The sequence below is a fragment of the Ischnura elegans genome, chromosome 2 (genome assembly GCF_921293095.1).
Source record: "Ischnura elegans chromosome 2, ioIscEleg1.1, whole genome shotgun sequence".
NCBI classification, from domain to species: Eukaryota; Metazoa; Arthropoda; class Insecta; order Odonata; family Coenagrionidae; genus Ischnura; species Ischnura elegans.
In genome coordinates, this window is record NC_060247.1 from 29,209,501 (window position 1) to 29,234,381 (window position 24,881).

Here is a 24,881-nt window from a genome sequence, read left to right on the forward strand (position 1 = left end):
CTTAATAGACTTACTGACTCCTACCAATCAATTTAATCGAACATCGCGTCTCGCCAAATATTGACACTTCGCGAGACAGCTTCTAATTTACCGTTTTTACTACCGTTAATTGAACATCGGAGACCTGACGTCTGTGTGATTGCACCTCCTTCTATTCACCTCCATATTCCAAATGGTGTAAAAAATCGTCAATTGTGGTTTGTGCTCTGCAAAAATTATTCTCTTTACCAAATTTATAATCATTAAACATCTTCATAATCATGCCGCCTCCGCGGAAAGTGACCATTTTATTGAGATCAAACAGTATTGAGAGTAGGATACAAATTCTTTCTGTATATTCTGTAATTTTCCAAAATGTTTATTTTTCTCCAAAAGTATTCTCAACATCTCAAAATTTCGTAAATTGTGGAAAAAACAAAAATATGGCGTTTTAGATTATCGATCTTGGATACGCTATATATTAGTTGGAAAATTTAGGAATATTAAATTTAATACAGTTAAATTCCATCCAAAAATAGTCACAAAACTTAAAAAAATGGCCAGATTCGCCAAGCAGTTGGCATTCATCAAGTTCTGAATCCATGAGTGACTTTTTTTTTAAATGTAGGAACTTCTGTGGACGTCCCAATTTTATTTTCCGTATTTTTCAGAAATTGTCAATTTTATGATAGAAAAGTCCATGGTAGCTCCTTAAGTTATCCAACGCCAGAGTTAATAGATATTTTCGTTGACCATTGACCTAAATTCTCGTATATCTAACGTGCCACGGGCCGGACTTGTATACATCAAGTTTTCTTTATGGGCATTGCTTATTTGTGTGGCAATACAATTGTTTCTTTCATGCCATGACGGTGAAAATGCATTGACTTCCTTCAGTTGGTAGGTTATTTCCTCATACTTCTATAAAAATCCGACAGTCAATTCGCTAAATTGCGAGGTGTGAAACAGAACTCGTGGATTTTGTTATGAGTAGTCACTGGTGTTATCTATAGTATCATCGCGAATTATCTCTGGTACTTGAGAGCTTGATTATGTTGACACTACAGTGGCGGCATGCGTGATTCAAACATTTGACACTGATAACACATTTATATCGACTATAAATTTCATCAAATTGGTTACAGTGGTATTGATTTATTAATTTTCATTCTTTGGTAAAAACCACCCTTCAGAATTTTTCAAGAAACTGAATTTCGCCATATTTATAATAGGTACGTCATTAGTCCGAAGATTGGTTGGGCACAGCCTCCACTCGGCTCTACTCACGGCTAAACTTTTCATTTTTATGATTTTTTTCTTTATGTAACAAATCGTTTTGTAATTGTAGTAATTTTTTGTGTTGTAATTTTTTAATTCGTAATAATTTATTCTATGACTCTCATTCAGAGCTATACTCTACCCTCTTCCCATAAACTTTTTCTTCGCCGATTGTCTTCACCGGGCCCTCGTGCCTTACAATGTTGCCAATTAAGCAGTACCGTTTACCCTTAAGTTTTATTTAGGCCTTCCTTTTTCTCACTCTTCTAAGGTCTCCCTCCTTCGAGATATTCCATATTCATCTTAGCACCATATTTCGAAAGCTTTCATTCTTAACTTCTATGCTGCTGTCAACCTTCATTTATCGGTACCATAAAAATATATGCTTCATGTATATAGCACCTGATCAATTTGTCTCTAACTTCTTATCCATATTATCAGTTTTAAGGAGATATTACTTTATTTTATCGGATAGTAAAAGTTAAAAAAGAATAAAAATTGACTCCTTTATTTCGTGGGAATTTTTTCAGGAAATTAATTGTTGCTGTTTCTTTCAGATGACGCTTTGATAATTAAACAATCAGAATGATATTTTAGCAGTACTAGATTAAAAGCTGCTGCTGAATCTTATTATATTTCTATTTCTGTGCTTGTGGTAGACGGTACCTATATGATTGCCTGACTTTCAATGTAGTATTTCGGTTAGTACCTCTCTAATTCTTTTGTTTTCGTTTGTTATCAGGATATGGCAACTTGGCTCCAACATGCACCTTGGGGCGTATTCTATGCATATTCTACGCTCTCATCGGCATCCCAATGAATGGAATATTACTCGCCACGCTCGGGGAGTTCTTCAGTAAAACGGTAAGGAATAATTATAAATATTCCTGGTAAAGTAATTGGAAAATATTTTACGAAGAAATAAGAGAAATATTTGACAAACTTACAAGCAAGCAAACTTAGAAACGATGGATATTTGCGTATTTTTATCCATATTTGCGTAGTTCATTTCAAAACTCAGTAACCGGGAAAATATAACGGTCAAATTATTTACTTACATGTTTACTTAGCTCTAAAATGCCACTACAGAATGTTTTTTGTTGCTAAAAATGAAAATCCTACTAGATATGAAAATATCTTCCAGTCTTTCAAAATTGAAGAAAATTTGATTGGAAAATTTATTAATGGTAGTAAAAGTGGCACCGCTTGTCATGCTAGAAAAAATTTAATCCGATTGTGCACTAGTTATAAGTTACCTAATCCTGACTATTTTTTTCTGTAACTGTTTACGATTACATAATTTTTTATCAAAAAGCTTTATCTTTTGAAATATTTTCATTTCATTTGTATTAGTAATATACTATTCCCCTTTTGGTTTGTGTTTTTTAAAACTAGGTTAACACTAAGATAACAAAATATGGACAGGCAGGACGCACGTCTGACAGGCTTTGCTAGTAAATAATATATTTGGATGTATTAGGTGCATGTACCCTACGACGACAGAAATGGGACTATAACATCCATTTTCTAAGGAAGAAGCCTGTTTGATTCTAGATCTTGGATTATCCTGAGTCAGCAGCAATGGCTAACACTGTTGACATATTTTGTGTCTCCCTTTTTTGAATCGTAAACACTGCCGGGCTTCAGTCCCGATGACACTTTCTCGCCCCGTCAAGGTCAAGTGCCGTTATGTTGGCACGATTGCTGTCCTTTCCTATCCTCAACTCTCTTACCTATCCTTGGCACGACCGTCTTCCTCTCAAAGTCACGTTCGCCAAGTCAACCCTGACTTCTCCGTCAATAGGTTACTCGGAGTGGAACCCAAATTAAGTGGCCATTCAATTGTTACGCAAGACGATATACGTCATTTTTTGACCCCCTCTTTCCTCTTATGTACGTAGTGCATTTATTTTTATTATGCTAACACACACTCAGTGATTCATCCAAAGGTTTGTTTGGATAGTTGAAGGTAGAGCTCATCCCGAACAAATCAACAGGCTTGTGAAAGTTAAACTTGTATGGCAGCGGGACCAATTACTTTCCCTGGGGCGCCTCGTCCGTCGAGGATCTTGGTTTGGGTGTGTCGAAAGGTTACAGCCATGATTTGAATATTGGATCCTACGACCAGCAGCCGCAGCAACTAAGAAATCAACCGTGGTGTTGCACCTTCGGCATGTCAACATAAATGAAATGTTGTAGATTTAAAAATGGACTGTATTTAGTGTTTTTACTGTCAACTGTTTTTGAATTGTTCGTATGGTGTGGAATAGGCACCTTCCACCGACCATCGCTCTCTTGTGACTGCTGCCTGCGCAGTCGTCCCTTTCATAACACTGTCTCCTCTTGTTTTTTGAATTGTTTTGAGTCCGTATGTGGACGGAAATATTTCTGTTATATTACATATGCTCTCCTCTACTGCTTTTTCCTTAAAATAAAAGTTGTTAGGAGGGGGAATGAAGATGATTTTTCCTTTTCTGCTTAACTTCTATGACTTCCAATATGATTCACTCGCCAGACGTGGCCGTATTCACATTTTTCCATTATGGACCCAAGACCATTCCTAACGCGCTCTCTGCCGACCAGGTGTCAATTTCACGAAATCGACTTGCACAGATTTTTTGATTTTGGTAAATAAATATTGGTTGTTCAAATGACATTATATCAGACGAAAAAAGGTAAAATTTGCGATATTATATCTTTCTAATATGCTCATGCAAAAAATTATTTATGATATTGTATTTTTGTAATATGTAATGGGCTCCGTGTTTCTTTTTCACTTACGTAGATATTTTCATGAAATGGTCAAGGTAGTGGAATAAATGTAGTTACTTACCTATGAATCTCAAATTGAACTAGTGAACGGACTTAGCTTGTCTCATTGTCAAATTTCAAATAATTTAAAGCTAAAAGAGTATTCAAATGAAACATTGGCACAAAACAACACCTAGTCCATGAACACCCGGGGAGTAAAAAAACGTGTAATAGATATATGTATTTAAGAAGTCAAAATGAGGAAAATTTGAAATCATAGACTACCACCTGTTCAACTATTGATTTTTTAACGGTGTCTATATTTTTTAAAAGATCAGTTAATCACAAAATATGATTGTAGAAGCCCACGCTTTACCATCACATTATAATTTTATTTTACCAAAATATTACTTACAAGCCTTACACTTTCCAATCTATCGCCTCATATTTTACCTCTGTTTATTTTTACGTCCTTCCTGTCTTCTTGGTCCCTATCGGTTGTTATCCTTTTCCTTCAAAGACATCTGTAGAATGGTCTAATCAATATCTTTAGCATTGCTTCTTTAATTCCGTTGTTGTATAGTGTTTTGTGGACCTAGTATTTTCCTGAAAAAACAATTCTAATTCTTTTACCTTGTCTACACCTGTTAAGCACTAAGAGTTCCCTTGCATTTAAAAATTCTGGCTTCACCTTCGTGTGACAAAGGTTTAGTTTCGTATTTATACACGCATGGACTTTTTGTTGAAAACATCCTTAGTTATCCTAGATGTTCTTTTCGCAATTCATATATATTTCCTCGTCGAAAAAATCTTTATATCGTTGTATTTTCTTACTGTGTCACGTCATGTTATTGAGAACTAATTCAGGTAACCCAATGCATAAATTTGATGACCGAATCATCGTCGTAACTACTGCAGTAGAAAAAAAGTGATAACCTTTGCATAGCGTGGGGTGACTCGAGTGTTTTTTGTCGGATAGACTTGAGGATGGGGAAAGAGAGAGCGTGAGATGAAGCTGGACTGTCTCCTGGGCGAAATACGTGGGGGGTGTTCTTTGACCTCGATTCCTTCCACGAAGCGGAGTGTCTTTATTGGAAAGCGTAAGATTTCAAAGCAAGGGGTCTAATAGTAGGCTGATTTCTGTTGCCACTTCGGTTGCATTTTAATCGACTTTCAAAAATGTTCGCGGCGTAATGATGAGTGCATTGCGATCCACTTTTTTTTCTAATATTTTGTATTAAAAAATAGAATTTTTTTCGTGTCCCTCTTTTCCGTGTATTTCAGCCCCGCTGTCCGTGCCCGTAACTAATAGCCTCATGTGCAATTTATCACGGTGCTTCCTCCCCCATTTCAAGGGCAAATTCTTCGAAGTTCGGCAGAACCGATTGGAAGCAGGGGTTCGAGTCACATTAACCCTGACTTTTCAATCCTGAATTTTTGGGCGCCCGTGTATGTATTTCATCCGAAACGTCTGAGTAGCGAAGTCATGAATGCGCTGGTGACCGCAAGATGTTACTTCTAAAGGAGGTAGTTCGTAAAGAAATTTAAAGATTGGAGGGATGGACAATCCTTGCAGCTATCTACCAGAGTGCTATTGCTGCGGTAACCATTCAATAACAATAATATTTTTTTAATTTAACACCAAGCAATACATGATCAGTACATTTTAACATATTACAAAGTTAATGTATAAACGAAATAATTTCTCATATTCATTAATTAAACATCAAATATGAAATAATTATGAAAATTTCTGTATATGTACTATGTTTTACATAAAAATTCGCTCAAAATATAGATTATTTCTTGATAAATTATATACTTAACTTTAATTAATTTTTGAAAGAACTCTCGTGACTCTTTGTTGTTATTTAGAAGTGTTGATGAAAAGGGCTAAGCAAGGCAATGCATTTTTAAGACCAGTGATTACCGTTTCGACCAACTTAACGCTGCGTAACTTCCTCTTCAGTTCCTACGCGCGCACCACCGCTACAAGGAGCACCACTACGAGAGTCGCATCTCGCTCTTCACGGACATCATCCTCTACCTCATTCCCGGCTTCATCCTGTTCATCTTCCTGCCTGCAGGACTGTTCGTCGTGTTCGAGGGTTGGGCGTACGACGTGGCCGTCTACTACGCCTTCGTCACGCTCACCACCATCGGATTCGGGGACTACGTCGCCGGTAAGCATCTTTTTCTTTAAAAAAATAAGCTAAATGTTGTGTTTTACCAACTTTGGAAGTTTTAACTTTTATGGATGAAAATATTGAGTTTTCTATCGCTGTTGTCTTCTAAAAACCACGCCCTGCTGGTAGCTATTTGGCAAGAATTGAGTTTAATATTGTGTATGGCCGCGGTTATTTTGTTCAAATTCAACAGATTCAGGCGTGATATAGTAAAATTTCGACATATTGAAATAAAATGTGATTGCAATTTTCTTCAGATAGGAGTTTTCGGAGCGCAAGTGAATTTTCTTTAAGAATTTTTATGCTTATTGCTGTAAACTGGTTAAGGAGACTACAACAAGCTTTGGTCAATTGTCCTTTCATGGATAAAACATGCGTTTTTTCATTGCTGTTGTCTTAGAAGAAAGACAATCTGCTTATAAACCAATATATTATGATACATTACCTGTAATGTAGCTTAGAGTTCCTAGCTGGCATTGAAACAGGAGAAAGGGCACATAGTGTGGTAGCCTAGTGGGTTGTGCTTTGGGTTATTGATCGAAGGTTTCCGGGTTCACAACCCAGAAGAAGCTATTGAAAACTACCAAGCTAACCCTCTTGTTATTTAAACCATATAAATGTTTAAAAAATGGTTTGGGAAGCTCACTGTGATAAAGTAACAAATTATAAAAGTTCATTTAAGTAAGTTGTACGTTAATATCAGTAAATGAGGAATGCAGCCTTATTTCAATTGTATATTATGCTTTGAAAGAAATAGTATGTAACATGTTGGAAAGATATGTTCAATGTTTATCAGCAGCCTTCCATTTTTTATGAATAGGTAGTTTAAATTTTGCCTTTTTTAACATATTTACAGGTTTTAAAGTAGTTTGTTCGTGTTTTAAGATTTAAAGTTCTAAAACGCAAAAAAAATCATCGAAATGCAAATTATTCCATGGACAGGGACTTAGATAAGACGAACTGTACACTCGCCGAAATTTCTATCCGCCTTATTTTTTATTTTTTTGAAAATTATTACTGATGTTGTGCTGCTGGAATTGTCACAGTACGATGGCAAGTCATGTGATATTCTTTTCGTCCGTGAGGGAGTAAATTAAATTGGAAAAATACGCATTCTCCCGCTGAATTCAGTATGCGTTCAATCATTCATGAACGAAAGTCGGTACTCCATATACCAAACGATAGTCTTAAAGGCTACAATAGGGTGGAAACGCTTAAACACAGCGTCTATAGGAAGGTTTAGTGGCTTACGCGGAGGATGTAAATGGCCCTCCTACCCGGAGTGTACTCTATCACTCGTGTTGTTGCCGCGTCTGGGGTGAGATCTGCCTATACCCATAATAGGTAGGTATCTCCGGGTTGAATCATTGATTGGGTCAGGGATATGTAGAGGTACAAAGAAAGGTCACTTCACTTAGGAAAAATAATATGTAGCAATTTCAACAAATATCATTAAGTAAAAACTGGTTTATAAAATATCATATAGACACAAGCAATCGATGGCCTTCCTTAAATACCTTTCGCACTACTCGAGATGTCTTGAACAAGGGACGTGGAACAAGTCGTCATGAACGCTAAAAGGATACTCAAGATCATTCGAGACGGTCTTTCGAGAATGATTGTTCGACATATATTTTTTATTGAGTAGAACGCCCTTTCACAGCATTGTAAAAAGGTTGAATCGTCTCGAAGAACGAAAGCAAACGTGATAAACAACAGAATAACTTAAAGCGAGACCGAGAGAGAATTATAATCATAATGTTACGTACAGGCAGCAAATTTGTATCAATTTCTTCCAGTGTTGAAATTATGCTTCATATGTTAGCTCACTTATTTTATACGCGTTTGCTCGTCGTAAAACTTAATGTAGGCGTCCATGATGTCAATACTAGTCTTACCTGCAAGGGAGCCCTACGAATACTGGGAATATTCGATATGTGATCCACTTTACGTCCTGAGTGTAGCGGTTGTGACTACAATGGTGATGTCAAAACAAAGAACTCGCTGCAAGAAGTTCTGGTAATTATCAACGATTAAAGTGAGATTATGATGATGGAAGGATTATGGCGGAGATGAGCAGATTTTACCCTCATATCATCAAAGAGTTCGAAAATCTGAAAATGCAGCTGAGATGATAAAAATAGAGATTGAAATGTGCCTGACTGGAGAATTGCGATGTTTTCAATGCTTTGAATAGTTTTTCGTTGGCCTACCAGCATCCTACACACCGCGCTATAAATAAGGCTCCAACCAAATTAATATTTAATAGGCAGTTTGGGGCTTGGATAGATTAATAAGACCTTATGCTCAAGATCAATTATCCGGTAATTGAAGTAAACAGATAGTTGAGGCTCAAGGGAAGGCTAAAACCAGAGAACTGATAGTCATTGATCGGCAAAGGTAAGAAATAAAAGGAAACGAACACGTAAATGGATTGAAGTTGAAATTGCTTTATCAGTATAATCTGTTATATTATTACACACCTATTGCAAATATTAAGCGCTATCGTACGTCTGAAGTGCGATTTGAATGAAGAATTAACTGGACACGGGAAATCGGTTTTCAAACAGCTGTTGTAGAACATGAGTGAATATCAATTCCAATACGTACTTTTGACGGGACCAATAGCAGTAATCTTATTAGTTATTATCTAAGAGGGGTACCACCACATTTATCCACATAATCCATCCTCTCCAATAACTGTAGACCCTGCAAATACGATTTTTGAGAGTGGTTGGCGGTTGGATAGTGGGTATGGATACGGATTGAAGTTTCCCGGGTTCAAATCCTGGGTGAGACCTTCAGGCACCTTTAAATAAATGCATAGCACGGAGAGACCGTAGGAAAATACCTAGACCGCCTAACCTGAATGTGAGCTATTCATGCACTCAATGTGTGATGTTCAATCACTCAATGTAAACTATTGTTGCGAGTCATTAACATTGAGTGATGATAAATTTAAGCTAATTTCTGCTGTTAATTTTTTATATATAAGAAAAGTATTTCTCTAAAAAATTGAGAAAATCTTGAAAAATTAATTTTATACAGATTGTCCTCAAAGTCTTGTTTCGGATGAGGAGAGATTTATTTCCTCTTTGCCGCCAGAAAGACCAGATTTATGAATACAAGTTTAAGGAATGCCTGGCTAAAATGGTAGCATGAGAAGCCATTTTTGTAAGCCTCTTCCGTGAACGATTCCGCCACTGGTATCACTAAAACAGTCATTCAGCTCAAGGACAAGTCTATTGGAAGGATTTCTCCAGCAAGCGGCGTGAACCAGGAAGTATCTAAGCTCTTTATGCACAATTCACCTTAGAAAATGAAGATGGTCTATCATATCTTTTTAAACTTTCTCCATTTAAATTATTTTCTCCGCTACATATTAAAAATTATATTTATCCAAAGTGTATTATAAGAAATACTCCTTGCGCAAGAAAATTATTTGCAAGAATCCCAAAGGGGCTAATGCCTCGCAGTCCGAATGACCTCAACTGTCATTGCCAATCATAGGAAATGATTGCCACAATCAACCAAACCCATCGCAAGGCGTCGCTATGAGATTTACCGTGGGATATAACTCACTGGATAAAGCTTTTATCCCTGCTGGTTTTGGCGTACAGCTTATTGAAAGAGATGTGAGCTTGTTGCCTCACTTTAATTCTCGTAAGACGCGAGAACTGCGAAGCTCAACATCAACTGTCAAATCACTTATTATCCTGATGTCCATCGGGAAATGTCAATGTGCTGGCACCAGTTTAATGTACACGTCATCTGATGCTTAGCTAGATCGTTAAATAATACCTTGCCCGGTGGCATCTTACATCGTGGCATATATTCCATGCTTTTAACTTTAGTTCACCTGAAAATTAATTCATAACTTTACGTAACACAATTTTTGAGGGTATTCAAACGTTAAATTACAAAGAATTGTGTGAATATCTGCTAAATCCGTCCCATGAAAGTTAATTTTACATTTAATGCAACTAAGTATTTACTATCCATGTCCTATATGCATCAATTTAGATTATGCTTATAACTTTATTATTTTTCACCAGCGAAATAATTTACGTGGCACGACCAGATCCACTGGTATAAGTTTTGCTCGGTTTTTCCGTTGATTTTAAATAAATGTGCTTGAAAAGGATATAAAAATCACATGAGTATAAACTATTTTTTAAGTTTTATTTCCTACAATATAATCGCCGATGTTATTGTTGAAGCTAATGATGTCGGTATTATATGTTCTCATTTGGCCGATATATAAATAATTATCAACTTTCATTTGCGTTGAAAAAATTGTCACCACATAACCATTTTGAGGTTATCAATGGATCGCATATCAAGAAGGGTTTTTACAATTTTGCATGAGAATCAGTTGATCTTCTTTCATACTTTTGCAAATTTTCAATTCTAAAGAGAGGCGGATTATTTCCATGATGCTGCGGTAACGATATTTTTGGCCCGTTAATCAATTAATGCTGGTGTTATTTGCATGATTTTTTCTCTATCTATGCTTTTAAAATGATTAATATAAATGTAAACAAATAATAAATTGGATTATGGCAAATTTCATCAGTCTATAATATTCATAGTCTTCATATTTTTTGTTAGGGAGAGGTTGTTTATTAAAGAAAAGATTAAATGCTGGTTTTAAGGGATTTTAAAAGTGATGGAGAAGTTTTTAAGATTGCAATCAGTTTTTCCTCCCTGTCAGTTCTGACTCGATCGTTTGCATTATCAGAATGATTTAATACATGTTATACGAGCGTGCTGCACCCGCTCCCAGCGGGCATCCCCCGCTCTTTTGAATGCAGGTCCAGAGAGGGATAGGCGCGTTTCTAATTTTAAAATGTAGAAAAAAAAAGGCAGGGTCTTATGTACAAATTTAATTGGAATGTTCATGTACAAATTGAGGTCAGAGGACCTCTTTAAACACAACATTGGAAGTAATTACACTATCCTGTGTTAAACGCACATGATGACTCATACTTACGTATCAACAGGAGACTTGAATGTGGAATCAGCCGCATTTTGATAAAAGTTATTTAAAGAATGCGGGATATTGTTGCAAATGAACAAATGTATCAGTTTGTGCGCCGTTAACGTCAGGAATATTTACCGGTTTTTGTTTTTTTTTGTTTTTTTTTAATTATTTAAAAACCAATTTTAGGAAACAATAGTAGTATTTAGGAAGTAAGATATGCCGTCCCATGTTCTCTGATAAATTCTGTGCATTTTGGTACCTCATTTGTAGAGTTTGGTTGCGTATAAGTTGAGAAAAAGGTATCTGTACAGTAGAAATAATATAGAAGATCGTGATTACGACAAAAAGTGCTCTTCTGACGCTAAAATATCATAAAACCTCTAAAATTTAGAATGATTGCATACGTTTATTACGAATATTAAGACCCTTATAATGGCAAAGTACGTTTGGTCGAACTAGTTTGATATGTAGATATGCAATTTGGCATAAAAGAATCCGATCAGATAAGTACCTCGAGGGCGAAGCGTCATGTTGAACATTGGGACCATGAGACCTTGGGAGGTCGCCATCTCGGAGGAAGGGGTAACGCGGTGACGCACGCCGCGTTTCGGCGATTAAACCCCAAGACGTCGTGACGTAGAACGGAGAACGACTTCGCTGATTAACCATTGTTGCGGGAGAGGAGTAAATTATAGGACATCTTGAATCGATTACACCTGAGCGGAAACCCATCGTGAGGGATAATCAGGAAAATCAAGGATGCAGTCATATTTCCGGGTATTGGACTTTTTTCTAGTGTAAATAGCGAACGACGTCCAGGTTCCGTGATTCCCCCATAATACATCCCCAGTTAAACTCTTTTGATATCACCCGGGATTCAACGTAGTAATTTTATTAAATCTTCGTATTGCCGGCTGTTCATTGTTTTCGTCAATTACTTATCATTTTAATAAAAAAATTGGCAATTATTGGAAATGGAATAGAACTTATTACAATCTTAATCGGCATACTTACAGCCATGTTGTTATACAAGGCTTCCAGCTGTCCGGCCAGGAAAAGGACCGGTTGTAGCTGAGTATAATGCAACGCAGTGCCCAGACACGAGAAATACTCCATGAGATTTGATATGAAATATTTTTGGGTTGAAAAATTTATCGCGTTCCTTTTGGAAAGAATATTCACCCGCTCGATTTTTAAAACAGGAAGTTTTTTCCCCCGAAATCCTGGGTTTTATTACTGCGTTCAAAGTCCTCTGTGATCGGAAATGCTATTGGACATTGAAAATTATCTGTTTAGGATTACTTCTCCTTGAGAGAAAAGCCTGTTGCACGATGACAGCTGTCAGCTTCAAAATGATGTGCCGCTATACTTTGCAAATTATATCTGGGCTTGTGTGCATGATAAAATAGTTACAATACGTCATTACGTAGATAATTTTATTTTTTATTCTGATTATTTTTTTGTTCTATGAAAAATTAAAAAAATGTAGACACTCCTGTGCAATTATGACTCCGCACACTGTAAAATCAGCCGTTTTGTCAGCTTTATGAAGTTTGTAACTCAACGTAGGGAAAACTGCTACGTGTACAGCATTAAATTTCCATAATAAGTTGCAAACGTTTATCTAAATGAATAAAATGGCTTTTTTGTGTTTTAAAACACACGATATGTTGAAAATTAACGAAAATGTTTAAACATTATCTAGTCCAACAGTTTACTCCGAAAAAATAAGACGAATAGAAACACTGTTTAATTTATTTGTAATTTTTCTATGATCTATACTCTATAAAAATACTTTTTTTGTGAATGTTCATAAATTCTATTTATGACATATTGCCGGGCGGGGCTCCGACGGCGGGACGGGACTCCGACAGCTCTCTGCGACCAGTAAGTAAAGAATATGAAAGGTAGTTTGTGATCAGACTCTGATGTTCAATGCTACTTCTGGGGGGCTATTCTGTTTTATTTTTTCTAAACTTAGACTGAAATTCGGATTATATCGCAGATTTACCTAGATACGGGGATTGTTTGGAAGTTCAATTAGTGACCGCCTTATTCGCGCGAGAAACGTCTCACTGAAACGGTTCACTTACTCGGAAGCTGTTCATTGACGTCGTGTCAGTGTTTTTGGCGGGTAGAATAAATGACACATTTAACGATTCGTTTGAAGATCCAACTGCTCTCTGAATGTGGTCATCCTCATTGGGAAATACAGAAGTACCACCCCTTGCATATCTCACCACTGCAAGAAAGTACATTTAGTATAGCGAAAGTTTTCGAAGTGTATCAGTGGAAGGTTTAATCTTCTCGTGAGTAATGCAAGTTTACATAAGGACAGCGCTCTGGGCGCCTTTAATACCCTCGGCCCATTCCCTCATTGGTCTCATGTTCAGTGAGTTAGAGTTTTAAAACCATTGACTTAAAACTAATTCATCCAAGAATGCTTCTCACTACTAAGTCTATTTTCTTTGGAATGTAGTTTCCAATGCATCGCAATCGATTGATTTCTGAAAACATTATATTACAGCTAAGTTCCCTTGGGGGAAAATAAAATGGAATAGGAATAACGTAATTTGCATAGCATTTGTAGCAAGTAGCTGCATCGGCCTCATCTGCTCCCCAGACCAACTGTAATCAACAACCCAACCGCCACATTGTCTTGTTTCCAACCTGCAGCCATGCAGGGAAACATTTATTTAAATCTTACGAAGCGGCACAGCGTTATAAGGTATTAAGCTTAAGCTTCGAATGTTTCCATCGCATTTGTTTTTTCATTTAAAGAGTTTTTGTTGATCAAAATCCAAGCAAATGCTATAATTCGTCACAATATTCTGCAAACAGAGGTTGTGGACATTGAAAAATATCGAGTTTAAAGAAATAAGGACACGATATGGCTATAACTATACCCTTTAGATAACACCTTGTTCTGGATCCGTCAAGCAGTCTTATCTCCAAAAATTTTAAGTTATAGTTCATTGGCTAATAATTTTGTTTATAAGTATAAATGACGCCTCAGTGGAAGGCATTAGTAACCTCGCTTGTTATTCCTGCGCTTGATAATCACCAATGTCACGCGAAAGAACATCATTATAAACCTTAAAAGAATATGATCTTAAAATATAGTTTTGATAAAGCTGTAGCTCAAATTATATTTTTCCAGATCATATAGTCTCTTAATTCATATTTTTTTCTGCATCTACAATTTTCAGAGTTATAATTCCCTCGAAAGATGAACTTGGCTATTTAGGTTAGGGAATTCTTTGGAATATTTATTTAAAGAAATATGTTCAGGAATACCTTGTGAGTTTTTTGCCTCAAACCCGCTAGATGACTTTTTCAAGCACAGGAAAATGTGCTTGCTTAATATTGGATAACAATTGGGGTCATGGTTGAAGGAGAATTCTCCGAAAAGATCATTATTTTTTGTGCGTGATTATTCACTTTCAATCGGGTTAGTATGGAAGCCTTTTCTAAAAAAGTCCAGAAAAATATGATCGTGTCATTAAGTTTTAGGAAGAAATTCTCCCATTTTTCCTGCCGATGTTTTTGTCGATGATGTTGCCACTGGTGTTCTGAGGAATTTCCTTATTGAGTGGGGTAAAATCAGAAGCACGGACGATGGAAAATTATATCATCAACCAGTTCTTTCCGTTTTCCGCGTATGGGTGATGTGTGAGATAATTTTTCGCTTGGCGTGTGATGCTGGATTCCAAGAGATAGGTGTTCTTTATTTCCATCAATCCGTAGAAGATAGACCTACTGCCAGGAATATAATGCATGCACTTGTTGTAAATGATATGCAAATTAGGTTATTCCTATTCCTATTTTTTCCCTACGAAACGTTGCTGGAATATAATGTTTTCAGAAATCATTCTATTATGATGAACTGTCAACTTGGCAATTAGTTTCCAAAGAAAATACAATTATCAGTTACAAGAATTCTTGAATGATTTTTTATGCCAATGGCTTTTAAAACTCTTGAACATAAGGCTGCGACATAGCGTGAAAGATGAAACGAAGGTATCGATGTTTCTAAATAATTAATAAATAACTAATTTTACCATTTCAGAGAAGCATATGGCGAAAATAAAAAAGTTAATATTTTTTAGAATTAACTTTTAAGTTTCCTATTTTCTTTTTTTTTACGCAAATTGCACGATATTGAGTATAGGTATCCATATAAAGTGTGCATTTTTCACCAAAATGAAAAAAAAATTATAAATATATTGCCAAAATGGATCGTAACGTCATTTTTAACTGAATAATTTTAGTGGTCCTTTAGAATGAACCTAGATATCACTATGCGTTGATCTCTAGCCCATTTAGGATTTGTGAGAGTTTTTAGCACCTAACTTCCTTGTATCTCAAGTTGAGAAAACGCATTTTGACCAGTAAATAAAGTTTCCTTGATCATCATCATGTTGCCGTATAAAGTCCTTGCCTGCCAAACCTAAGTTCGTGGTTTCGAGTCTCGCCAGGGTAGCTGATTTGTGAATGAAAAACTTTGCTGTTTCTACAAAGTTTTTCATTCACAAATCAGTAAGATGGATTTCTACAACGTGAAGGCCTCTACTATTCAGTCCATCGCCTGGGTAGGTTACCCCTGAGCAGGGCAAGGATGTTCGTATGCGTTTGTTTGTCTTATCTGGCGTGCAAAAACTGCGGAATGTAAACATGATTGCTAGAGAAATGGAGAAGAAACACTGGAAACGATTTCAGAAAAATCTACTCAAATTCATTGCCTAGGTGGAACATGAGTTGAAAAAATAATTGCTTTAAATGCGAAGAGCACTCAATTTATGAGGAGAAAAATCGTAGGACTATCATAAAATAGCGATTCGGTGGAGGTGAATTTCACCGAAACTGACTTTGTCCTTCGCAAATTTAACTGTGACTGTGCACGCCATCTTAGCGAACAGATCTAATACTTTTCCCCTCATTTATGTTGTTGCAGTACCGCTCTATATGTTTACGTCTGAAAAGCCATTAAGCTCCCCACTGAGTGCGACCGTTGCAGTACACAGTGGATCAGTCTCGAGTTTCTCTTCCAACCTCTCCACCCATTGAGTCTGCGGCCTTTTGCTCTAATAGAATTCATGGAATATGTAGTACCACCTTAAACTGGTTCTAGCCATTATGGAGGAAGAGAAATTCCTTGGAGTAAGGGTCGGCAACCTCTTAATACCTGGGGGTTGTGTGCGGAAATTAGCATGGTGCCTATTGTGTTAAGTCGTGTTTATTCACGCTTTGTATTTATTTATAAAAAATTAATAACCACGTGTTACAGATTCTATCCTTTTTCACAGGTAATTTATATTTTCTTCATTTAATTAAACGCCAATTAATACGGGCTTCTCCAGAATTTTTTTTTAAGTTTCGAGTTACTGTCCCCTTATACGGAACAACAGTCCCACGTTTTCATGCCTCGCCGAAAGCCACGCCAAGGATTCAAAAGTATGAGATCCTGAGTAAGAAACATCTTCCATATGTCCCTTATTACCCAGGGTTATTATCATCATCCCTGGTCAATAATCCTGAGATTGGTTTGACGCAGCTCTCCACTCAATTCGTCTTTCAGCTTATCTTTTCACACCTACGTAATTCTTCTTTATGTAGGTGTGAAAAGATTAGCTGATATGTTTAAAGGCTCTTTTACACGGGGCACGTCCTTGCACAATCTGACGTGTGTACGAAGGCGCAGTCAAAATTGCGTCGTGTAAAGCGATGAATTGCAAGAACACATGCGAGAATGCGTGGACGTGAGATGGCAAAATAGCCCCTGTTCTAATTCGTTCATGCATTCGCACAATTCCACGCCATTTTAGAACTGAATGCAGTTCTAACCAGCGCAATTCCGCAGCCCGTGTAAAACAGCCTTAAGGTTATTCCGTCTAGCATTATTATTAATGATAATAAGTTTTGCGAACTTGAATTCCAACTTCTCGTGGCTGAAGTTATGTATAAGTAAAATAGGGCCGCGGTTCAAGTAAGAACTATTCACTTGGGAAAAATGTGAAATTAAATGTGGATTATTAAAATCAGACATTGCAATATTTCCACTGAGTTTTATTATTACACATCGCGTTTCGTCGTTACAAACAACATTATCAAGTGTGCTTGTAACGGCGTAATTGTTCGTAACGACGAAACGCGTTGCGTAACAATAAAACTCAGTGGAAATATTGCAATGTCTTATTTTAATAATATTAAGAACTTCCACCATATCGTGCCCAACATCATACAAGATGATGTAGATTGCTAACATTTATGCGGAATTAATGAGCAGAGGCTCGGGCTTTCTTTAGTCTGAGGCAGCCGCCCGCTAGAAGCATTTTCTGGAATTCTTTGGGGCTCACTCGATCTTCTAACACTGGAGGCCGATCGTCAAGTGGACCTCTGGTCGTTCGCCTCGGGTAATTCCCAGTACAATGGGAGTTAGAATTAGAAGTTCATGGAAAAATAAACGGCATAAAATGTGTTTACCAATGAAAAAAAATACCTGTGGGATCGAAGTGGTATGGTAATTAGAATGTTTGTTTCTCATGCAGTTTCCACAAGTTCAAATCACGGTGATGGCGAAACGTTTTCAAAGATTCCTTTCTTGGGTATTGTATGAAGGGCAATTAAAGTAAAGCACTCAGTCCGCCGATAGGGACGCGACCCTTTGGCGTGAATTCCTTCGCCAGATGTCTCTCTACCCTTTCATCTCCACACTTGCCTCAGAGTGCAAATGTATTTGGCTTTCGGTAGCCTCATCTAACTACCAATACCTACCTAACAGAATACTATTGTAAGTAATAAAATGTTCTTAGCTAATAAAAAAATGATAAATAAAACTATATGGTATACGAATGAAGGTTTTACACGGATGGTCTATGAAAGTCATGGCGAGCGAAAAAAAAAACAATGTCCACGATTTTAATGAAATCAAAGCATTAATAGTGTGGCTAATGGAAGAAAACGTGACATTACTCTTGTATAACTTCAAATACGCTGAATTTGGTAATGATGCTGTATTAGCGTTGCAGTGGTTTACAGTGGTTAGTGTCATGTGAGTGGTCAAGTGAATGGAGGTCGTTGGTATCAGGAACTTATGCTTCCGCACATCGGTCTATCATTAAAGTCATTTTGTGACCACGAAGTACCACGTGTATTTATTCTTGTATAGTCTGATTCGTTGGCCTGACTGCTGGAGATAAATGAATTTCGTTTTCAAGGTAACATTGGACATAATTTTTTCTATAAACTACGGGAATGACTGGAAGGAAAATTGCGGATTAATTTCTCCCTCGCAATGCTGTCTTTCCCATATCCCGTTATGTGAGTAAGTGAAAGGGACACTATCAAATTACGCGCATTCACTTTGTTAAACCACATTCTCCGTCTCGCTGAGTGATCGTGATCGCTTTTTCTACAGTGTTTGACGACGCCTGGCGCGTTTTACGTGGCAAGCTGGATTACTATAAGTTAGTAGACTTATTATTTTACTTTGCTACTCTTAAGAGTAAAAACCACTGTAACTGCTGAATTCAGTGTTTTGGGTGGAATTCCATGTCTGCTCTTTAAGAAGATATGTCATTCCCTCTCGACCTGAAATTGACTTTTTACAATTTTACTACATCCTTAAATTTAGCTTAAATTTTTTTAAATATGTTATTTGTTTGAAACTTATAATAAATTCATGCAATTTTGTGGCTACATGGCGATCACTCTTATCTCATAAACATAAAGAATATTAGAAAATTAAAAGTATGGGCAATTTTGTACAAATATATTAATTTCACTTCACGACCGGTTTCAATACATTTTGCATTATCTTAAGGTGCAGCTGAAAATAGAACAACTGATAGTATATTTGGAGCAAAAGATTTAAAAAAATGTGTTGCGACCAGTCATGAAGTGAAATTGAAGCATCTGTGAAAAAATTGGCTGTGCTTTTAATTTATCTACTCACATCAACATTTATCAATATCTCAAGTATAAATATTAACTGCGATATAATGCAGATGAAAAACATTCATATTTAAGATATAGTCTAATATTGAAATAGAGCTCATTTGATTGTCCTGAAAAGTTCATGATGGTCGCGCTAATATTAAACGAGTAAAATGTCACGAAATAAAAGAAGAATGATGGAGCGTTGCGTCCTTCAGATGTGGCTTCACATCCAAGTATTCGCCGCCGCCGTGGGAAAAATGAAAGTGGCGTTCTCTTTGACCTCCAGGCTTTGGTTCCTGATATATGCGAGCGCACTCCCAAACCCACGACTAGTTTAATGCGGCTGCATCGTGTATTTTACATCCCGGATCCGTCCATTCCGCTATACATGGGTGCATCGCCGCATTCCTAGACGTGCCGTGAATGGAGGGTCGCGCCTAAAAAGGATTTGAGAGGGAAATTTATGGAAAGAGAGGATGATATTTTTTTTAAATACCGCTAGAAGTACGGGATGCTGCATGCATTCTTTATAGACACGAGCATAGCCGGCTGGAAACAGGAAGTGAACTTGGAATGGAATTCATAGAAGTAACTGGTTTACCCTATAAATACTTTAAGATTAAATTTGGAAATACTTTTACGCTGCGATAATCAATCAAAAGTTTTAAAAAATCCTCATAGGGAATATTTATAGATCACTTAGAGTTTTCGATTCTCGCCCATGATGCTATCTATGCATCATTCATTCTAAATATGAGACTGGGAAAAAATTATCAAATTTAAATAGGTACGTTCAGACTTCTTTCTCAGCAGAAAGATTCTAAAAAAAGACGATAAAAATGTTGTGATAGAAAATAAATCGGGAATAAATTTCTCAATTAAACTAGTCCATAAAAAAGGTTTTGTTTTTTGAGTGATTACTGAATAGCTCTTAGAGTTATTTCGAATATCTCTTCACTTAATTAGGAATTTCCTTTTTTAATTGACGAATTATTGAGAACTTAAGAGAGGATGGTATACGACCCAGAGCACAATGATCCAGTCGAAAAGTCACTATTTAAACGACTTGTCGATCGTGTTTTCTAATGAGTTTTATTTTTTGATGTTTTATATTCTTGTCGCGGAAAAAGAACCGCATGTGTACTTGTTTGTGGAAAAATATCCCCTCCATAAAATAATTACAATGACAAAAGCATGACCTCCTTTGATAATTTTACTGACAAGTGTGAGCGTAATAAATGAAGTACGAGATGAAATCTAGCCAAAATGGGTAAAAAATTATTTTTCTCGTCTTACCTGTACTATTTTGGTTTTAAATCCATCGACGTAATTGTTACAATAGGTAGTAGCGTAAAATCCAACACATATTAGCCGATGATTAGGTTTTCTTTTGTACCTGCCGGTATTTCGACGGGTTTTATTTTCATTAGCAAAATACTAACTAAATGATGGTTCGGTCGGTAATCCGTGACCTTATTGTTAAAGATTTTGCAAATTTAAATTGGCATTGTTAAAGTAGACGCTAAATTCTGCGATGGACATTTCTTAACCTTTTTTAATTAATAATTTTTCGAATTTACACATGATAGATCGATATTTATTTATTTTTAGTTTACTATGATAATTAACAGTTATCAAAGATTAAAGCTTCATGATGGAGGAGTAGAAATGTTTTGCCGATGTTTTAGTACACATCATCAAAGTAATTAATTAATTAATTAATAAGTAGTAATTAATCTTATTGATTATTAATGCATCGAGTTATTCATGGATTCTGTGATTAGAATTCTGAATTTCACTTGAAAAACCCTGCTGATACAAAAATACCAAGGGGAAACTTTGGCTAGAGAATTGGCTAATTTTGAAAAAAATAAGTATCGAACTATATCAAATAAATTCAGGACAATGGTTAAAACCTACCGGTATTTTCAAGTGGCAAACTTTTTTTCTGAACAATCGTTATCATAAAACATTTTAGAAAAATAATCTCACTAATGTATTTTTATCCCAACTTACCCCGTCCTTTAGGCCAAGAGGTCCACAAGGAATTTGGCGCTTGGTTCATCGTGTACCAGGTGCTCATCGTTTGGTGGATCGTGTTCGGCCTGGGATACCTCATCATGATCCTCGGCTTCATCACGCGTGCCATGCGATCCAAGAGGATGCTCGACCTGGAGAAGAAGATGGCGCACAAGATCAAGCGGACGCAGTCCAAGCTGTGGCGAGGCATGAGGGACATGGGGTACCTACGAAGGCTCCTCAACGAAGTCTATCTGCTCAAGTTCAAGGTGAGACACGGCATACGCAGCACCCTGGTATATCCGCAGTCTGCTGCACCCCCGACAAGTGGGATCCTTTTTTGTGCTGTAGACAGGTAGTTCGATCCCTCGATCGTTCGGCGTTCGAGATATCGATCCAACAAATTAGTCTATATGAATCGACCCTGGTGGAGATGTTAGCAGCCGTTCTAGCGGCGAGCAAGTAAACTATAGTAAAATGCTTTGATTGAATGTGTTAATTGATTGATAATATGCATATGCTACAGCATTTAGATGAAATAAATCAGAGGCAGTGTATTTCAATTAACTAATAATTGGAGGAGGAATAATTTCAAGTTAAATGCTAAGGCCAATATTGCAGCATGCATAAAATTAAATATTATAAAAATACATAAAAGTGCGAATCAACCATTGATTCGCACAAGCCACTGTTAATGTACTGATGGACTTTCTCTTGTGGGAGCTCCATTTGGTTCGATATCTTTGTGCTCTTAAAGAACTAATGGGATATTTGGTACACGGTGCAACCAGGGGAAACTCAAACTTTTCGTGCACAATCGGTAATGACCCTGCAGTTAGATAGTTTCCTTGCCGCAGATGAATATTTTCTCAATAGCTTTTGTTATATTAATAACGAAAATAGGTGCAGATAATTAATCAATGGTAAGATTTTAAGTTTGTTTATGCGATGCTGCAACTGCATTTTCAATTTATGGAGTTCATTTTGATCTTTATATCGTGACTGTATGGCTTCGAAAACAGTGCCGGTTTTTGAAGCTGCGCGAGTAAATTCGATTGTTAATTATTCGGAAAAAGTCGTTATTTTGTGAAAATTTTTAATTATCATGATAAGTTAATATTTTATGCGCAAAAAATTTAAATTTACTATCGTTAATTTAAGAGTAGCTTCGTTAATGTAAAATTCGATTATATCGTAACTAGATTTTCATTTTTTGTTGCATGGCGACACGCGCTGTCTTCACCATTATTTACATTAATTTCTGTAACACGTCAATAAGTGCAATTATTCTGACTGATGTTTGTATTTCTGGTTGACGGTTCTCTTGGGATACAAGTACTAATAATCCTTGAATTGTCGTGTTTCCCCACGCTGGGTAGCCTGCGACCGTAAGGCAGCAACTATCCCGAGAAACTTGCTACGTGGCACCTCTTAGTTTTGTATTCATTATCAACCTGTGGTTCACGGACAAATTGGATACTAAGATGATAACTGCAGGGTAATGGCAACACTGCCTCTGATTAAATATGCTGTGATCAATGAAAAAACAAAACCCAACTGCATGCTCCCTTCGTAGGTCGAGAATTTCTGAGAATCTTTATATTTACATTTTAAAGAGAGCTGTAGTCACATTGAATGCACGATTTCCGCTTCCATTTTGAATTCTACATATGGATGGTCCTATGAAATATATTGCCAATATATTCTCAAACTTTTTATTTTCTTAATAAGTTATTTTATCAGGCTATCCTGATTTTTAAATTCATAATTTCAATTTGAGTTCATTAATTATTTCATTTTCAATTCATTATTTATGGCTCTTTTGCCTGTAAGACCACGAAAAAGGTACCAAAGACGTTAATTATGTCTCAAGCACTACTAAATGCTTTTATTTATTGTGACTAAATGTTGTCATCACCATCTAAAATAGGTATTCGTTAAATGTGAACTCAAAAGTCGACAGTCGAGGAGGAACTAAGACTATTCTACTTTTGTTTTTCTTGGTATCCATGTCTGTGTGCTCTTGACAACTAATCTTACTATCTTCGAAGGAAGAGTTCTTGAGAATTGGCATTGCTTTGCCCTGCGGCGTCAAAGTCCAGCTCTATTTGACTGCAGTGTTTTCTCCCCATCCCGTGATGAACTTGAATTATGTACCCTTGGTCATCACAAACGCTACGGATGTTTCCTTGATTAGATTGGAAGGCGCTTTTGATTGTCATTATTTAGAGTGCATCGCAATAGTTAGGGAGGTTTGCATATCTGACTGGGGAGGATAAGATGGATATTTTTCTGGGACACATTGTAGTATTCTATTTTGTGTTGCTGCACTTCTCCGAAACACTTCTCCGAAACAGTTCTGATATCATAAACATCAGTGCAGCTGACCTCAAATGACCAGAAGAATGGTAAACATCAGTTCACATCACTTCAGATCTTTGGTGATCTAACACTCCATAGAGTAGCTTTAATTGCCGTTATTCATTACCGTCATTATTCAAATAATCCTCCGGAACGGTTTATTCTTCTTAGTGTGTGAGTTTATATTGTTCAGTGGGTTTATGTGAATATTTGACTCTTACATAATTTTACTTACATTCATCTGTCGTATTAATGGATATCATTTGTATGTATTCGTTGGTATGAATTAATGAGGCAAACTATGGTATTTGATACGGTAAAAACAATTCCTTGAGAGAAAAAAGTCTTACAAGGGGATTGTCCAAAAAGTGGGTCTCAGATTTCAATCAAACTTTGTGGTGTCGTAGTCCATTGGGAGCCGTCCACGAATCACCCCCATATAGGGCTACACGACCTATAGCTTATACAGAAAAAAACAGTTAAACGTTATCAGGTTCGTTATATTCTCGTGTGAAAACATCTGATGCTTCCTCATTGCAAAGAAAGATTTCCGCTCAGAAAAGAAAATTTTCATTGAAAATCCTGGGAATAATGATGAACAGCAGGCTTTTGTAAAATGAAAGGTAGAAACAAATTATGAAAATGTGCCTTGTACAAGAATCGAACTAGGCCCTCCGGGTAGGAGTCAAAAACCGTAACCAACGCTCTACCTCTCCTAGTTGATAATAGTTCATTTCTAAGGGAATTTCCCGATGGACTACAACACTACAAAGTTTGATTGAAACCTGAGACCCACTTTTGTGACCTTGTTAGTTAATGATATCAAGGATGGAAAAATAGAGGGAAAATATTCACTGAAAAGTAGTGTTTTTTGGCTATCCTACAAATTCTCTGATTTTGAACATTAATGAATTAAAGATAAAATTATGAGCGTTAATATGCTTTGTTACTTGCAAAACTTCACTTAGATTTGTTTCATTTTATAATTATGTCTTTGAATGTAATAAAAACTGCTCATTGTAAGCAAAAAATTCTCTCATGGTTGTATTAAACGGTAATTTTAGGTATTATCAGATTTCTATCACGAAAAAAAGAGGAGTAATTCGTAATTATTAGGCATGTGTCGTGATTAACATCAGCTGTTGATAAAGTTAGATAAGTTTTATTGCCGTCATGATTTCTCCCTTGTTTTTCATCACACTGATTTTCTCTTATTATATCATCACACTGATTGATATTGTTTCAGGAATTTTTTTGTCTGTCTTAAATTCAGAAATCACCCTTCACGCACTATCATCACGGTCTTGCAATCATTTTTTCTCCTCTCAAGAGAAATCCCACATAAAAATTTCTTTACGCGGACGGTTGGCGTGAATCCATTCACA

At 36.5% G+C, this 24,881-nt stretch overlaps 1 protein-coding gene across 2 annotated transcripts in view; it reads left to right on the forward strand.

The window, feature by feature from the left end:
• The window catches only part of LOC124153505 (open rectifier potassium channel protein 1), a 144,856-nt gene that overhangs the window by 98,278 nt on the left and 21,697 nt on the right, over positions 1–24,881 (forward strand). For both annotated transcript variants that reach the window (XM_046526708.1, XM_046526709.1), the window contains exons 3-5: positions 2,000–2,121; positions 5,978–6,191; positions 21,145–21,404. In XM_046526708.1, the coding sequence (XP_046382664.1) occupies positions 2,000–2,121; positions 5,978–6,191; positions 21,145–21,404 (596 nt within the window). The remainder of the gene's footprint in view (positions 1–1,999; positions 2,122–5,977; positions 6,192–21,144; positions 21,405–24,881) is intronic.